Source organism: Strix uralensis, chromosome 6, assembly GCF_047716275.1.
Source record: "Strix uralensis isolate ZFMK-TIS-50842 chromosome 6, bStrUra1, whole genome shotgun sequence".
NCBI lineage: Eukaryota > Metazoa > Chordata > Aves > Strigiformes > Strigidae > Strix > Strix uralensis.
Genome location: NC_133977.1, coordinates 7186848 through 7204592, shown reverse-complemented (window position 1 = coordinate 7204592; position 17745 = coordinate 7186848). Strand labels below are relative to the sequence as shown.

The 17745-nt window shown below is 48.2% G+C and overlaps 1 protein-coding gene across 9 annotated transcripts in view; it reads right to left on the bottom strand.

Annotated features, from left to right (window-relative positions):
- Positions 1-4321: 4321 nt before the first annotated feature.
- Positions 4322-17745, bottom strand: part of ERBB4 (erb-b2 receptor tyrosine kinase 4) — a 645851-nt gene continuing 632427 nt past the window's right edge. For 3 of the 9 annotated variants that reach the window (XM_074872586.1, XM_074872589.1, XM_074872587.1), the window contains 4 exons: positions 17036-17083; positions 16703-16750; positions 15734-16025; positions 4322-13192 (listed from right to left, as the gene is read on the bottom strand). In XM_074872586.1, the coding sequence (XP_074728687.1) occupies positions 12756-13192; positions 15734-16025; positions 16703-16750; positions 17036-17083 (825 nt within the window). In that variant the 3' untranslated portion in view covers positions 4322-12755. The remainder of the gene's footprint in view (positions 13193-15733; positions 16026-16702; positions 16751-17035; positions 17084-17745) is intronic. The other 6 variants (XM_074872588.1, XM_074872593.1, XM_074872590.1 and 3 more) reach the window with 2 other exon arrangements.

Below are 17745 nucleotides of genomic sequence, written 5' to 3'. Positions count from 1 at the left end.
GAATAGGCTGCCCAGGGAGGGGGTGGAGTCATCATCCCTGGATGTGTTTAAGGGTCGTTTGGATGAGATGCTGGGGGATGTGGTGTAGGGGAGAACTTTGTAGAGTAGGGCTGATGGTTGGACTCGATGACCCCAAGGGTCTTTTTCAACCTGAATGATTCTGTGATTCTGTGAACGGAGGGTTGCAGACAGCATGGAAACAGTTTTTTAAGTATAATCATTTAATTATTTTTTTTTTTCTAGATAGTGACATGTAAAGACTCATGCCAGCCCTCCGACTTGGGCTGCCAGCGTGCCAGAGGACTTCACCCAGCTGCCTGTTTCCAGCAGTAGCATCTCTTGGAGGATGTGGAGACTCCCCACGGACTGAGGGGCTCTTCCAGGGGCAAATTGCTCTCACAGGTATACCTGACTCTGCCCACACAATTCGCCTTTATCTATCTCCCCTGTCTCCCATCACATCATAACCCCCATCTCCCCTATCATTTTTCTCTGTGGCTGCTGAGACAGTCTGGGTGTTACACAGTGGCCTGAAACTGGGATGTCTCCTTGATGGCTGCACTGCAGGCTCGCGGGGGCTCCAGCTCAGAAACAGCATTTCCCTAGGTGAGTGAGGGCTGTTGGATGTTTTTGTCTCCTTTCTGGCCAACCTTCAAAATTAGTTTTGCCCTGGGAAGGAACAAGCCATGCAGGAGAACAACAGGTTACCCCCTCGGGGCAGGCAGGAGGGAGCAGGGAATGTCTAGGGCTGCACAAACACTCCAGAGTGTCCCCAGGAACAACCTGCCTGGGGGATCTGTGTAGGGAGCTTAAAAAACCCCACACCCCCTGCCCCCAAAAAACCCAAACCAAAGAAAAAAACCCAAACCCTACCCCTATGCCCTGCCCACCAAATTTTCAAAAGGCTCCAGCCAATGTTTCAGTTGACTTAAGCCAAAATGCTCCCAGCATTTCAGCTGGCAAACATTTAGTGAAGCAATCTTGAAACGTCTCGGGAGGACACGTTTCAGCCTCTGCCTTCCTGTGCAGTGACAGGACTTGCCAATATGAAAGGCTCAGGCAACAAATCCACCTTTTCAGGTAAGATCCCCACCCCCTCCCGCTGGCAGCACTGTTCCCAGCTGTGACTGCACATGTCCAGGCGTGGTTTTTTCACCCATCCCCACACAAGCTGGTCTGAGGGGGTGGCCAAACACTTGGGCGCTGCGGTGCTTCTGGGCTGAGCTCCTCACGCAGCTGGCGTGAATGTGTTGCACAGCTGGTACCTGCCAGTGTGATGAGCACTTTGTAATCCTGGCAGGGAAATTAGTTGTCCAATGTATTATAGACAGCTTGATTAAAGGAGCCAAAGGGAAGCTTGTTTGCTGGGCTTTACCTTCCTGTTTTGACTTTTTCTAGCTCCTGGCAGGAAATTCCAAAATATTTGCTGGCCCAGTTTGAGCTCTGATACAAGAACCACATTCAGCTACTGCGCCTTAGCAATGGCCACGGCCACGTCAGTGGAGCTGAGCTGTTTCTTACCTGCTGTTGGTTTTCACTTGGTACATTCTTTAACACGAGGGGCGTTGTTTTAAATAGGCTGTTCATCGGACCTCTTTCGTAGCGTTACAATCACAGTATGGTTTGCAAACTGAGAGCAAGCTTTAAAGAAGTGGTTTGTCTGAACTCTGGGGCTGATCCTGTATTACTGAAACTGGTAAAACAGTTTCTCCTGCCTGGAAGGTCCCTGTCACAGTGCTGGCAGCGGCTGCTTATTTTGCTTTTGGAGAGAGCAACAACAATTGCCCTGCGCTCAGTGCACAGGGTTGCAGCAGTGGGACAAAACACGGGTCTGGCAGGGCAAGCTGCCAGTTTCACCACTGCAAACCTGAGAAAGCTGAATGCTGGGCAGTTGTAGGACAGTTTGTAAAGGCCCGTGTTTGTACGGGTTTTTTTCTTTTACTGCAAGATCAACTTTCTTCAGAAATGAGTCCTCAGGTTTAAATAAACGCATACGCGTGTGCCCATCTGGTTCATGAGTGAGTGACAGAGCCGCAGAGAACTTCATCACCATTAGTGCAGCATGGAATGGCTTGCTAAAGCTAAATTGTGCTTTTCAGTAGCAGCTTAAACACCTGAATTCAGTGGCCTTTCTGCCAAGCTTTTCTGAATGAGTGGCAGAGGGCTTTAAATGAATATTGTTTCACTGGAAAAAGTTGGTTGATTAATGTGCTTTTTTGGCTAGGTAAGTAAAACCCACTTGGGGAAGGAATGAAGGGGGAGAGGGTCTCTCTTGTATTGCTCATGTCTCTGGATTTTATTTATTCTGAAGCGTTGATGAAGTTCTGCTGTGAGCACGTCACTAGTTTTTATGTCAAATCTCTGCCTTTGCATCAGACACCATTTCCTCTGCGCCATGTTAAATGGGCTGCAGCCTTTCCCCGTGTGCGTGTCCCCGCGTGCAGGCCGGCCCTGGAAAGGGCCTCGCGGTGTGGAGGCGGTTGGGGCTTCACAGTGGTGGCCCTGGTGGGAGCTGGGTGCTGCCCCTCGCCCGCCCGGGAAAGGGTGGGCTCCCAGCCAGCACTGCCCCATTTTGCTAACAACCCGTGCCTCACCTACCCCCACAGAAAATATTGTTTATAATAATACCTGCCATTGTAAAGCATGAGCTTATAATGTAAAACTAACCTCTTCCCAGCAGCAGAGCTGTTACAAACAGCTTGTGCTCCCGGGGCCGGCTGCCTTTGTGGTGCTACTGAAAGTAGGAGGGAAAGTTACCAGCGGGGCTCCAAGCGAGCCCTGCACAGGGTGGTTTGTTAGGAGAATTGTATGTATCTGTGCAATGACCTTTCCAGACTACTGGGTATAAAATGTTGAGGTCATTTGTGAAACAAATAGTTGCAATCCAGGGAGATGATTGGAGCATTTTCAAATGCGTCTCAAAGAGCCAAATGACCTTTACTATTTCTTGCTAAATTTAAAATGCTCTCCGGAGTCCCGGTAAGGAGGTTAGCCAGAGAGGCAGACAGGGGCGGGCAAGAGCATTTTGATTTAGGGTTTGTGCCAGACCCCATGGGATTGACCATGGATTTTGCAGTTAATGCCGTGCTGGGGAAGGGCCACGTGCTCGGTCGCACGACTGCGTGTGGGTCGTGGGATTAAAGCCGGCTGCGGGGCAACAGTGGGCTTTTGGCTGAGGGCATGGAGTAGCACCTATGGGCTTTTTCAGCCCCTTTGGGGCGGGGGTGTGGGCAGCAGCCACACATTTCCTGATGGGATTTAAAGGTGCAGCTGCCAAAGCCAGAGTCATACTTGCCCAAGCAATGGCGTTAGTGAGAAGGCATGCAAGCGTGGGGAGCACGGGGGCCTGGTGGCCTGGAGGACGTGTGGTTGCATACTGGGGTTTTTGCTTTTTTTTTTTTTTTTTTTTTTTTTTTTAAATTTTATTTATGGCATTGAGTTCTTGTGTCTTAATAAACACACCACCCCCCACCCCAATATCCCCTCCAGCAACAAAGCTGTAAATCCTAAGGTGGCTGGAGCTGGGGCCAGGGTGGCTGTGGGCCAGTTGATGTGCTGCAGCTGGTCACTGGTGGGGGCACAGGGCCTGGGACCAAAAACCCTTCACTGAAACTCTTCTTCACCGAAACCCTTCACTGAAATCCTTCACAGGCCTTGTTTTAAAAGCTCAGAATTGCACAGCCCTGTTGGGGGGGTGGGGTGTGTGTGTGGCAACACACACACAGAGGGGTGTGGGGGTGTTCAGAAGAGAACACTGTTGTCTTCCAGGTGTTGCTGGAGGAGCAAACTTCAGCATCGCTGCCCCTGAGCTGGGCAGTCCTGGGGTGCCTGAACTGGGGGGGGTTCAGATAGGCCTATGCTCCCAGGCTGCTGCAGCCTGGGGGTGTGCTCAGCCTTTGCTCTCCCCTCACCACCTGTTCTGGTGACACCCAGCTGCAGAACAGCTGGAGCAACCCTCACCTCCATGGGGTGTTGTTCTCCCCCTCCAGTCCCAAGTGCCAACCCAGGTGCCAGCAGGATGCCCCAGTGTGGGCTGTCCCCCAGAGGCACTCCCTGGCCTGTCCCCAGCTCAGGCCACCCCGGGGCTGTGGTGGCCATGGCTGTAGGGGTGGGTTGGGGAGAAAGGGAGGGGACTTTGGGTTTCAGCAGGGTGATCGTCCAGCAGACCCCGGGCCATGGCGGGGTCAGGGAGTGGGGAGGTTTGGGTCAGGATGGGGACACCTGGCAGGGCTGTCCCCAAGGGGGGCCCGAGGCCGCTCACTCAGCCGGGACACCAGAAGTGCTCACAACCTGGCAAGAAATTTCATGCAGACACGGAGACTTTGTTTCATATTTTATTGAATTTCATTTATATTAAATTAAAAATATATTTCTGACAGATTCATGTAACAAAAAGGCAGAACAGTTTTCAAATTGTTCAGCTGGGATGAGCGTGGGTTGATGCAAGGTGGGTCGCAGTCTACATTTGCCTCAACAAACAGATAAAGCTCTACCCCAAGGACCATGAGGAGAAACTCAGGACTGCACACGGGGGGGAAAATATAACCACACGAAGAGAAGATCCACAGGTTTCTCCCCAGCCTCCAAACAAGACAAAAGGGGAGGGAAGGAAAAAAAGAAAAAAACAAGAAACCATGAAAAGAAGGGAAATTATGCTAAAATATGTACCTAATATTAACCCAGGTCAGTAAGTATTTTAACAGTGCATAATCCTCGATAGCTAAAGTATGAGAAACAAAAGGTTAAAGTAACATTACGCCACACACAATTGGCATACCCTACTGTGTAAGCAAGTGCAGAAAGTCTGAACACACCACAATAGTGCTAAAACACAGAATCACACAGAATGCCAAAAATGGTACTTCTAACCAAAACCAGAGGGTGGGAAGGGAGAGAAAGAAAAGGGGAGGAGCAGCTTAAATCACAAGCAAATTACCTATATACAAATCAACCCTAAGGACAATTATGTTCCAAATAATGGAGTCCACAAGGAAAATAAAAGCAACATTATCCTTATTTACAAATGCAACTAGCTGTGTCTTTAACAAGCTATAAAAATACTATTCACATTTTCAAAGTAACATACAGTAGTTTTTGTATTTTTTTATTTTTGTTTCAGAAAGGCAGCTAACTCTGAATGCATCACTTTGCAAGAAATGAGTGTCTTCCCCAACACGCTGATGCTTCTCTTCTTCTGAAGGTACTTCATAAGGCAGAAGTGTTGTTGTTTTGTCTCTCTGCACTTTGAGAACATGGAGAATTGGCTAAAACCCAGACCCTCCCCACCTCTGCCTCTCGCACACCTCCCAGCAGGCGGCCGGGCTGGCTGCAGTGAGCCCGTCCCGGGGAGGCAGCTGCCCCCTGCGCCGCCAGAGGGGCTGTCCCTGTGTCGCCTCCCAGGTGGGGCTCAGCCTTTGATTTTGGGAGGACAGTAATGTCATCCTCCCGGGCTGGGAATCTGAGCCTCATCAGAAAAGGAAAAGTCGAGAGGTCAAGACCACCAGGTCAGGAAATGCATTTTGGGTATCTCTATTTTTAGAGAGACTTCTTTTTTGCCTCGGTTTCCCCTCCCTACACTAGAGCTGCTACCTCTTTAGAAATTCCAGCTTACGATGTTGGGGAAATTGCAAAAACTGGGCCAAAAAAAATGGATTAAAACTGTTGTGAATGATGTATTGATTATGTACCAATTTCCAACATTAAAATGCTATAAAAATTATGTTTTCATTGACCTGCATTTTCCTCTTAACATACCCCACCATAAAAAGACAAGTACCCAGCAACTCCCTTCAGTCCCCGTCTCCCAAGGAAGAGTGGTTTAGTGCATTCAAAGTTAGCTACCCCTTACACAGCTGCTCAGTTAATAATCGACCCATTTAACAGCAGTACCAGTTTATGCTACATATGTCATAGTACCTTACCTCAAAAGAACGGCATACATATCTACACTTACTTATAAAATACCATTCACAGTTTATTACTGTGGTTATCCCAAAAGGGTTTAGTCTTCGGAGCGCTATGGACAATACAGTGTTTCCTCCCTAGGAGGGCTCAGAGGCCGGGCAGGGCACGGAGCGGGCGGTGCCACGGGACCATGGCGCTCACAGCCAGCGCACGGCAGCGACTCGATGGACACGAGCGCCCTGGTCATGCCCAAGCCAACAGCGAGGGGATGCTGCATGGGACGCACCTCGGCCCTGGGGGGCTCATCCACAACACGTCTGGAGCACGACTTCATGGCTTTTGGATTGGGGAGGGGAGAGGAACTGGGACAGAATTACTCACAGCGTAACACCTTACACATCTCCCCTTAAAGCCCCTCTCTACCAAGGTCCACAAAGCGCTCTCTCAAAATTAAATAATAAAAAAACAACAAAAAGCAGCGCCGACTCATTTCCTCATCAGGGTAACATCCTCAGGTTTCCCCCTCGCACCTTCTCCCAGCCTGCCAGCGCAGGCCCCAGCACCCCTCCAGGCTGGCTCTGCCTGAGAGAGGCGCTCGGCTGCAGCTCAGGCAAGTCCCACCGAGCCCCACGGCCACCCGTCAGCCCTGAACACCTGCAACCTTCCCCCAAAAGGTGCCCTGTGGTGTCCAAACCCAGAGGCAGAGCCCAGACACCACCGCGACCACTGACAACAGCCTCACCTCTCTGCAATTTCCCCAAGAGCAAGGAGCCTACAGCATAATGACGTACTAATCCACACAACGGTACAGGAATATGAACTGTGATAAAATAAAATTAAAGGTGGAGATGTGATTTTTAGACATTTTGGAGTGGTGCTTCTAACCACAGAGCTTTATTTCTGTTATTTATTTCCAATTTGAAAGCCCCATTTGTAACAGTGACCTTTTCTACCTCATGTAACGCTTAGCAAGAGTCAGAAAATAAAAAAGAGAGGGAACCTTGCAAACATAGCGAAGCTGCACAGAGGCTGCCCTGCGGGACGACTGCGGCTCCTTGCATGTGATGGAGCATGAATATTGCAGCCAGCCAACCCCATCCCGCACAGCCGTGGCTTTCTAAGAAAAGATTCTAAATCCAAGGTTTTACGTAACAGACGAACTATTTGGTCAGCAGCAGTGGTCTAAGATCCACGGGGATGAGAATATTGCAAGTGAGGATGAGAATATTGCAAGTGACAGAGCTGGACATGAAGGGGTGCACAGTCTTCATGTAACTGCAAGTAACGCCACCTTTTGAAAAATATTTGCTGAAGGGCACTCGAGGTGCTACTGTCCCCTTTGAGGTGCTCTTTAAGAGCCAAGGAGGCCCGGCTCTGGTTCGTGCCACAGCCTCTGTTCTGCCAGCCTCGCTCAAGCTAAACAGCCTCCAAAGCAGCTCCACACCTACCCGAGCTCCGTAGTTGCGAAATGTGACTGGGAAACAGGGGCAGGAGCCCCAATACGCCACTTGTGCGAGGTGAGGGGCAAGTCCATGCCGAGAAGTGAGCGATGCTCCAGCCTCCAGCCCCTGGGGCAGCTGTGTTACTCCATCCCCGCCCCCCCCAGGAGGCTTGGCAGACAGCGGGTGCGCGTGCCCGCAGGTGCTGCCCTGGCTGTTACCCTGTCCATAAAGAGACGCCCGCCCAGGGTGCACGGGACTCCCGCGGGAAGCACGGCTGACTGGGATGCCTTCAGTTATCCTGGGGAATTACATGACCAACAGCCTAATTCTGACTTGTGCCAAAGTCTCCCCATCTCCTGGGTGGTATAAAGGAGCCCAAATCATCCCTTTGTTCCTTTACTGCCACCACAATGCAGGACACCTACACAGACACCCCATCAGAAAAAAAAAAAGTTTTCTTCTTTAATATCTGAGTTTCCCATAGAGTCCATCCTCAAAAAACCCCCGAGCCCAAGCTATATTTCTAGGCTGACTTACCTGACAGCTGGTGCTTTTGACCTGTAGTGCCCAGCTCGCTCTGTAGCTTTGGGAAGAACGGATCCACAGAGAGTCGGGGCCAAGCTGGTCTTTCAGGGTTGCTTTTTTCTTTGCTTCTAGGCTGGGACTGGTGGTGGCTGAGGGTGGGGGCAACGCTCCCCTGTAACCCCCTCCCACATCTCTAGTGCAAACTGGTATCGGGCCGGTGGTGAGCCCACAGGCGGCCCTGCCCCAGCACCTCAGCGGCGCAGGTGCCCCTCGCCCGCAGCCTCTGGGCTTACCAGCTGGGGGACAGGAAGGGAAAGGTATTTCCCCATTAATCCAGGAAATAATTGGAATGAGATCACCGCATACAACCCCTGCAGTCAAGAAATGCATCTTCTACCAAATAAGTGGTACAACCAGGGTTAACACCACCTGTCTTCGTACAAAGGATTTCAGGGCTGAGTTTAAGGTACCTGAAACAGACCCACAGGGTGACTCCTACTGCTGATACTCGCTCGGATTTACTTCCATCGCTCGCTACCTGTGAGAGATAACCTGTTTGAAAGCAAGCTGTAAATACTCTGCTAAGAAACCCTCCTGGCTATTTTGCAGAAAAATTTGAAAAGAGCTGGAGAAGAAAACTTAAAAGTAGTTGGTTTCAGTCAATTATGTTACAGCAAGTCAATCAGATCCAGCATCCACATCTGTTCGAAATAACCCTCAGGTAGAGAACAACATCTAAGACAAGTATCACTGAAAGAGATTAGGAAAAAATAAGCTGCTGTTCTCTTTCATTTAGCGTGTTGCTTTGCGCCTTGGACAATGGCTGATACACACTGGGGTATCTGCTCTTGAAAAGTCAGACACCACTCTTTCGTTGGACAGGCTACAATAAGGGAAAGAAAAAAATTTACAAAGAGGAGGCCGCATTATAAAATCCATAAAACCTGACAGCGCTGTGTACAGACACCATTTGTAGAATTAGCAAATTAATTACACCCAGACAAAATACTTCTGGCTGATGCTCTCACCAACTGCTTTGTGCTGACAAAATGCATCTGTGTGTGGAAGTATCTGGTTTTCCCCCAAACTTGTAATTATTCATTAAAAAGCCTGACCCTCATCTTCCCAAGATAATACAGTTGAACGTTTGCCATGATTTTGCCATGTACATTTGCCCGACTTCTTTCACCAAGCCAGCAGCTATAGCCACTAAGGCAAACACACGAATTAGGGCCAGCCAGGTATTTCTGCTGATCAGATTAAAGCAGCCAAACAGTTCTGCTCTCAGTTTTGCTTTTTTTCTTTAACCGTGGTTAAACTTTCTTTGGCAAAGAGACAAGAACCTGCCAAAGTAGCTCGGAGGCACTACTCTTGCAGAGGAAACGCGCAGATTTGGGGGCCGTACTCACAAGTCTGCTGCTCTTACTGGGGAAAAGGAGGCGGTTAGCCAGACGCACGGCACCACCACGCGGGTCAGCCCCTGGCACAGCAGGAAACACAAGGGCTGGTTTTGGCAATGGCTACTCAAACTGGAAGCTCAGGGGAAAAAAATGCCCATTTGTGAAGCTGCAGTCTGTCCAGTTTCCCATTGTCACTAGTTACGGTGATCATTAACCCTTTGTTTGCCCTCTGCTATTCAAGACACAGCCAGCATGGCTCGGCACAGCTCAGCCTGGCTGCGTCTCAGAGCCCCAGCATAAGGAAGCTTCTGTCTGGCATTCGTGCAGCCTCACTACAAAGAACCTCTGCATTTCCATGCTACTTAATATAGTATATCACACCCACAGTCAACAATTAAAATGAATAAATAATTCAAGTTTTGTAAGAAATAAAATGTTAAACTGTTAAAAAACACAATTATTTACATTTTGATTATTCGACGGGCTTGTTTCCAACACCGGTTCTACTTCATTACCAGAGAAACAAACAGGCCTCACCTTCCGTTAGCAGCTACATCCCAGCACCACCCCACCCGGGTTTGGAGGTGTGCATGCTTCTGCCCCAGCAGCCTTTGAGTGCACCTCTTTGAATTCAAACACGTAAGTTATACCAGCATTTTATTTTATTTTTTCTCCATTAGGAGTTACTCTGTTACAAGACTTGTTCAGGGACAAATCAACCCCCCTTTCTCCACCTACCTACATAACCAGAGCTGCGCTGAAACAGGACATCCACAATCCCGTCCCAGTCTTTGTCTCCAGGCAGCTGGGCAATTGTGCCCCAACCTGGCAGACCTTTGCCTGTGCTTCAGACGACACCCTGTGAGCACTACTGCTGGCAAACCTTCCCTGGAGCGGCGTCTCCAGGACCTCGTGCCACCCCTCTGTGCCCCCGGCCTATGCCCAGTGCCTGCCTCTGTCTCCTGCCAAGACCACGAGGCATTACGGGAGGGCACCAGGAAGAGGCCAGGCCTCTCAGGCGCACGATGGTTTTGTAGCCATCTACCCCCCTTCAGTGGTCTGCCGGTCATTCTGTTCTGCCACCACAAACCAACTTGGTACCCCTTGACCCAACATCTCCTTTTAATAGCTTCAAAGATCTGTACTTGTTCTTGCTGTTTTCAGACTCTTCAGCTACATACTCAGTTTACAGGTTTAACACCCATCCTGCAGCTGGTTCAAGCTGGCCTGAACACACCTGATGCAGAAGCTGGCTGTGGGCTAAAACAACCTTGACCTAGTGATCATACACAAGTTGTTTCCCATCTGCAAGTGTAACAACCAACCCAGGTTTGAAATCTCTCCATACCTTTGACAAGCTGACCCTCAGCCACCAAGATCTGGATAACTCTTGCTTGCTTCTTTCTCCTTCCTCTGCTTCCCTACTATTACAGGTGGCAAGCTGTTCGATGGCAGGATTCTGGGGGAGCTTGATGCCATTTCCAGACCACTGGTTGTTGCTGGTTTCATTGCCAGGTTAGGTCACCCCAAAGATCTCGACTTTAACAGTACTGAGGCACATAAACTGAAATACCGTTGTATCACCTAAGACTGCCATCCATCAGGTGTTGTTTCTTCCCCTTTAAAAGCCTAAATGGATAGAGAGATAGGCAGATCTTCAAAGGTACTTAATAGTTCCTTAAGATTTTCGGTGGGAACTAGGTACACAGATGCTCTTACACACATGGGTCTTGGCATGTCAGGAGCAAGCCACCAGTGTCTCTGGCCCTTATGCCTCCCTTTCCCAGCTCCATCTGCCTCAGGTTGCTAAAAACGTCCAGAACTCTGGCTGAAAGATATTTCCAAAGAGGAGCAGGCGGGGGGTGGGGGTGTCTACCTAAAAATTGAGGTTCATGAAAGCAGAACTAAGTGCAAGGAGACTGACTCATACTTATTTACATTTTTGACGGAAAGCTCTGCGAGTCATGCACATTTTGACTTCTCAAACCTCATATGCACCGTCTTCTGTGCCAGAGTAATCCTCCTTTTAGAAAAAAGTATTCTGTACTGTGCTGCAAGCCAGAGCAAGACATTTGTCTCCTCCGATCCCTGTCAGGGCTTGCTCTGCTGTCCTTTGCGTGGCAGCAGTAACAGCTGGTTGCTCTGTCACTGTATTCTCTGAAGCAGTCAATGCAATGGCCTCTCAGAACTGGTAGACGTTGTTCCAAAGACTTGATTTGCTTCATTTTGGCATTTCCACAGTCATCCTTTACATATAATTCATTTTAAAATTTAAAATTATTATTTTGTATTTTGCTGGTCACTTCCATATTGCTTCATTCAAAATCCAGAAAACAGTTCAAATAAAATCGGAGCTTAAGTGCAAACTAACTTTCCAGTGAACCGCTATGTGCGTTTTCTCCAGTCCAGTGTCTGTTTTCCAGTTTAAAGGCCCCTTCCCACCACCACCCCACAGAACACCAGCAGACTTCATGACCCACATCAAACTCTCCAGTTCTCCATCTTGTCCTCAGTGTTGCCTGACAGCATCCCCAACTCCCTTCATGATCACAAAAAAGAAAAAGAGGGAAGAATTTGTTTAGGTCTTTTTATGTATTTATGGTCAGCAGGTATAAAACAGGAAAGCAAAGCCTTTTGCATACAAATCTTGGTTTCTTGGACTGTCTTTTAGCTTCAAAAAGAACATGTTGGAGGCGTGGTTTTGTTACTCTCTTCTGAAAGGGTTTTTGTGTTTAGTGCTTCTCATGTTGGCACACATACAAAAATGGTCGCATCATATACCAGATCTGAGAGGGAGTCTCTGTGGTTAGGAATTGGCACAAAATCATGGTGTGGCTCAGACAAAGGGTTTAGCCGTATATTAGAGTCACATCATCATTTCTTGGAAAGCCACAATGAAGATCTGAACGATTATGAAAAGCCAGGTTAGACATTTTCAGTTGCTGGGATAGAAAGTGTTAGAGAAAGAAATTGGATTCTCAATCTCAATTACTATGCTATCACACATGATATAAAAATTGTCCATTTTCCCCCCAGTGGAAACTGCATTGAGATTTCCAGGAATGCTGTACAGACTCTCATCAGTTCCTGCTGAAAAAACCAGCCTCTCTCTGGCTTTCCCTGCAGTGTCTGGGTTGAATCACTGAGAACTAGCTCAACAGCAGGCAACACTGCCACTGGCCTTTACTGGTACTGTCTGGCTTCTCTGACCGTCCGACCCTCCAGATCTGCGGAAAGTGAGAAAGGCCAGGTTGTACACACCTTCTTTCAGTCTCTTTCCTTCCTTCCTTCCAGGTTCCCAACCCAATCTGCAAATGACTCCAAGACATCCATTCACTTGGAAGTATCAAAAATGAGTGAACTGGCAAGAAGAGGAAGCTCATGGGAGAAAGGGAGGGAGAGGGGAGAGAGAAAAGGGGAGCGAGAGAGAAAGAGTGAGGCAGCTAGAAGGGGTTGCCTTTCCACTTCTGTAAGACCGCGGTCACTACACCACTGTATTTCGGTGTCTGTAGGGCGGCGGGGGCAGCACAGTGCCAGGCTTCAGGGAGAACTCGGAGAGGTATTCAGGATTCTCTGCCACAATGGGCCGGATCCGTCCGTTCTGTTTGTAAAAGTATTTTGTGCTGTACTCTTGCAGGTAGTCCGGGTGCTGGAGGGTGCTTCGTGGGGGCAGGCTGTGGTTCCAGTAGTCCGGGTTGTCAAAGGCTTTCTTGGCTTTCTCCGGCAAATTGTTCTTCAGGTACTCGGCATTTTCCAAGGTGTTTGCAAAAGTGTTGAGGTACAATGGCTCGTTCACGTACTCATCCTCTGCTTTGGGCTGCCCGTTTGGAGCGTTGTGATACTCTGGGTTGTCCACAGCTTGGACATCTCCATTCTTTCGTCGGGAAACAAATGGGTTCTCTTCCACCGGGTTTAGGTAATCTAAGGGAAGATAAAAAATGAATCAGCGAAGAGAGGGAGTAATCCATCCACGTAGCAAGTATCACGTGTACGTTACTACCAGGCTGTACCAGAAGCAGTACTCGGACTTGTGCGTCCTCCACCCCAGCCATTCCCAGAGCTTCAGATGAGATCAGGTGCCGATCATGTTGAACACACACTTGTTAAAAGTGAAGAATTTACAACCTAAACAGGCAATATGGGTTACAATGAAGACATACTGGTAAGCTAAACGACAGCTCCCGCTGAGCCACAGCCGCCCGTGTGCCTTGATTGATCCTGGACTTTCTCTCAGTGTATGATCTACAGAGCCAAACACGCCGTGCCACTTCTGCCTCTGCTGCTGACTCTCTGTGCAACCTTGGACATATCAGCCAAATCCTCTGCTCTGCAGTCTTTCCATCCAGAAAGCTCTACAGAAATCTTAGTTAAGCCTCTCTGCACAAAAACCATCCCCAAGGGCTAACTTCTAAGACAGCTTCATTTCTAAGAGAACAATTTGCCTGATTAAAAACCTTCCATCCCTGAAGGACAAAGGGCCTCACAGCATGATGAAAAAAATGATTCAAATGAGCACTGGAAAGGGTACAAGAGAGCCTTACATCAGCTCCAAAACAGGACTTGGAGTAGGCTACAGTTGCTTCAAATCATTTTCTGTGGATTAACACCACCAAAAAATGTAGTTGAATTGCAGAAAGATTTTAAGGCATATGGAGCTTGTATGGAAAGCTAGACAGGAGGTGCAGAGGGAAGAGAAACATAAAGAGATTGGCTGTCCTAGGGTAAAAACACATGATTTGTAAGGTCTCTCCCATGGTCACACACGGGTGACTGAGCCAGGGAGCAATGGATTCACTGAGTGTTATGTCCTGCCTTGCTCTGTGTATAACAAGGTCTCGCTGCAAAACAAAGCCAATCAGCCTGGGCAGGAGGGATGTCGCTGACACTGCGCATGGGCTGCAAAGTGAATGGCTTGGAGGGGAGCCTGGGAGAGGAGTGACTGGGGGTGGGACCCCTGCATCAAAAGCATCCAGTTCATTCAAGGCTGGAAATCATCAGATCAAACCAACTTCCAGTATTAATTCTGCCTTTCATCTCAGAGCCTAGAGGTTCCTTGAAAAACAGGGTCTCCAAGCCAGCGCCGTAAGCGAGGGATGATCTCTCAGCCGCACGGGGATGCCAACACAAGACCTCTGTTTCCAGTGGCATGGCTCTGGAGACACCACAGAGAGTCCTGCCTGCAAGGAAACGGGCCCTTGACTGTTTTAAGAGGGTGGCTGTGATCCTCAGCTCTGGTTTTATCCAGGATGGGGCCAAAACTATGAAATGCAAAACTTCAAGACTGAGGAAGTACGTTTGAACACATAGATAAAACTTTGCTGAAGCGAGGTGAACAGGCACAAGTGCCCGTACCAAAAACATAGTGGGAACATAATTTTTTTTAGCGATGACAGCCAAGCAGTGCTTTGATTTGAATCCCTCAGCTGACAGAGAGCGTGCAGCACTGTGGCCACACTGTGCCATCCTTGTGTCTGTGCCCAGTGAGACAGGAAGGAGGTGCTGTCTCCTGAGCTGCTGCTACCGCATCCCTGAGGGCTCAGGTAGCCCCTGGGAAGTGCTCAGTTCCTGCAGTGCTCTGACGATCCCCAGCGTGAACCTGTATGTGAACATATGTGTGGGCTCACACTGAAGCAAACTCACAGCATCAAATCTCTTGTTGCTGACTTGTAGGGCCATGAGTGCACTCCCACGACTGCTACTGCCATGGGTCAAGCCCCAGGGCTCCCTCTTTTTCCACCATGTAACACAAAGGGTAAGTGGCTTCCAAATTCTTAGCAAACGCAGTAGTTAGTTGGCATTTACATTTGCATTAATTAATTTCTTCAAAGCTAATGCAAAGGTTTGAAAGCAAATTACTAATGACACATCCCCTTACATCTAAATGATTGCTGTCACTATTTAAAAAGGAAGAAATGAATGATTGCAAACTGGGAAGTGTAGCACTCTGAGCTGGCACAGATCTAGGCAAACTTCACCTTGCAGCAATGGTCTCTCTGAAGCACATCTTGTTCTTTCAATCCTAAACTTCTCTTGGGTATAAAATGCCAACTGTGTGTATCGGTCCTGTGGTATGTTCAGCATGACATTTACCAAGCACGATGCCATGAAGATAAAGAAGATCAATAAACAAAGCGAAGTGAAGACTATGGCTGGTCGAAGATAGGTTCTTTTCTTGGAAATAACTGAAGATTTGTGTTTGGATAAGAAGAGGGTTTGGCTTTTTTTCATTCCCCTCTCTTGTTTTTACCCACAAAGAAAAGTAAAAAGGGAATGACCAAACTTGACATATTGTCACATTTGAGCTTTTCTAAGTAGAAAATTAAGCAAAGAAAAATGAATCCCCATGCAAACAAATATTAACCTTGTCAGAATGTTTCAACCTTGCTGGGCTACTCAATAAAGCGATTTTTGGTGAAAAGCTGCTGATGTAGAAAAAGAATGTCTGGAAAGACAATTTTTTACCTGTTTTAGGTTTGTCTCGCATCGGCGTCATGTACCCATCCTCATCCAGCTCTCCCCGGACAACCCGCTCAGGTATGAAGACCGTGGGATCAGCGCTGTACCTCTGGGTGCTGCTGTCCTCTTTTGCCAGGGTTGCCACTTGTTTTCGTAGTGTGCCGTTACAGCATGTATCTTCAAAGATCTCTGCTGTGGCCCCCTGAGCAACCGGGGCTTCTGGTATTATGCAGCCAGGAGCTCTGTATGGCATCGGCACTTCTGCAGCATAGCCACCATCTCTGTACACAAACTGGTTCTGTTGAGAAAGAAAAGGCAGCGTGAGAAAGGAGGCTCTGAAGGGAAGGAAGATTCAACAGCGAGTTATCTCTGTGGCTCCTGTGCCTTTCCTGCCACATTTGCTCAATGATGCATTTCACCGGGCAGGTGAAGCCTTGCCCATCCTGCAGACCACTGCATTTCCAGCGCTGCAGGATCAGCAGCAGCACAGGCTCTCTTGTGGACCGGCAAAGCATCTGTGTGCCCAGTGGTGCTGAGCTGGCTTCCCCTCCCAGGGAGGCACCGTTGGTGCAGCGAGGGGAGCAGGGAAGCAAGCTGGCTACTCAGGGCTGGAAATGGGGCTAGAAATGGGGCAGGAAAACTTGTCTCCTACCTAAACATGTGGAGGTTGGATATATACAGCTGTAAGATGCAAACATGGTATCTCCTCTTCTATTACTTTGTCAATCTCCCCTGATTTCCGAACAAAACCCTTAAACCTTACGTTAGGGAAATCTCCTTCTTCAAAGGGGACTGGGGATAGAGGACATACCATCTTTGAACCCGGTTTATTCCTGGGGGACCTACTTTTAGGGTGCCCTGCAGTGACAACCACAGGGTAACCCAAACACTATGTAATTCCATCAGGCAGTGCATTTCAGGCTGGTGAACTGTGTTCGTATTGGCACCTCAACTCAATGGCTCAACTCAACCTACCATTTTGCTTGACAGCAAGGGCGTGCAAGGAAATTTCGACATCATGACCTATAAATAGGAAGGAAAAATGTACAGATTCATCCAAGCCTGTTACCTAAACGTATTTTTAAGAAAAGTTGGCAGTTGGCAGAATTTTGGGTGTGGGTCCATAAAGCTTGCACATGAATCCAGGCTGAGTGTAGAGATCTTGACTATTTGGTTGTTTATATAAACACTCCATTCACTCTTGGCTTTTGAGCCATTTATGCAGGAAAAAAGGGGTTTGAAACAGAAAATACGTAGTGAAGGAAGGAGGAAAACCTAAAGGATGAAGGTTGAATGTGAAATACTTACTCCTGACATAGGGGTGTAGGCAGGAGGAGGGCTGTGTCCAATTTCACTCTAATAGGAAAGAAAAATGGAATGATGGATACATAATAAGAGGTCACATGAATGAAACAAGTCACATGAGCTGTATGAGGTAATGGGGAGTAACATGCACATCAGATTTCCTAACTGAATCCAAAATTCAAAGAATTCAATCATGGCAAATGTCTCACCAAGCTGTGTGCCCCACCAGTCTTAGAAAGGGCTACTGAGTTCCTCTTGTTGGCTAAGGGCAAATGCCATCTTACACCTGCTGCGAGCTGTGTATCCTGCAAATGTCTCATGTCTAATTTTTGGAAAGTCAGATTGTACAGAAAGAATGACAGACGGTGCACTCAACTTCAGAGGAAATACAGGGCAGGAGAAGTGCAGAAAGCATCTAGCTCCAAGCCAAGGCTTCCTTTCCCAGGGACAAAGCAGGAGAGGAATAACCAGGAGGGCAGGAGGGTGCAGGACTGTCATTAGACTGTCACATCTAGCTTAAGTATCATGAGAAAAACAGCCTCTAAGCTTTGGTAAATCCAAATAGCACAGCAGCTCCTGGATTTCAAGACTCCAGCATGCCATGGTCCTGCTCTCAACATATACCACCCTTCTAATGTTACCTCTGTATCACAGGCTAAGGAGTTTTACCAAGAAGTCTAGAGTATCTATGCAGAGATCTTCATTTTGATATT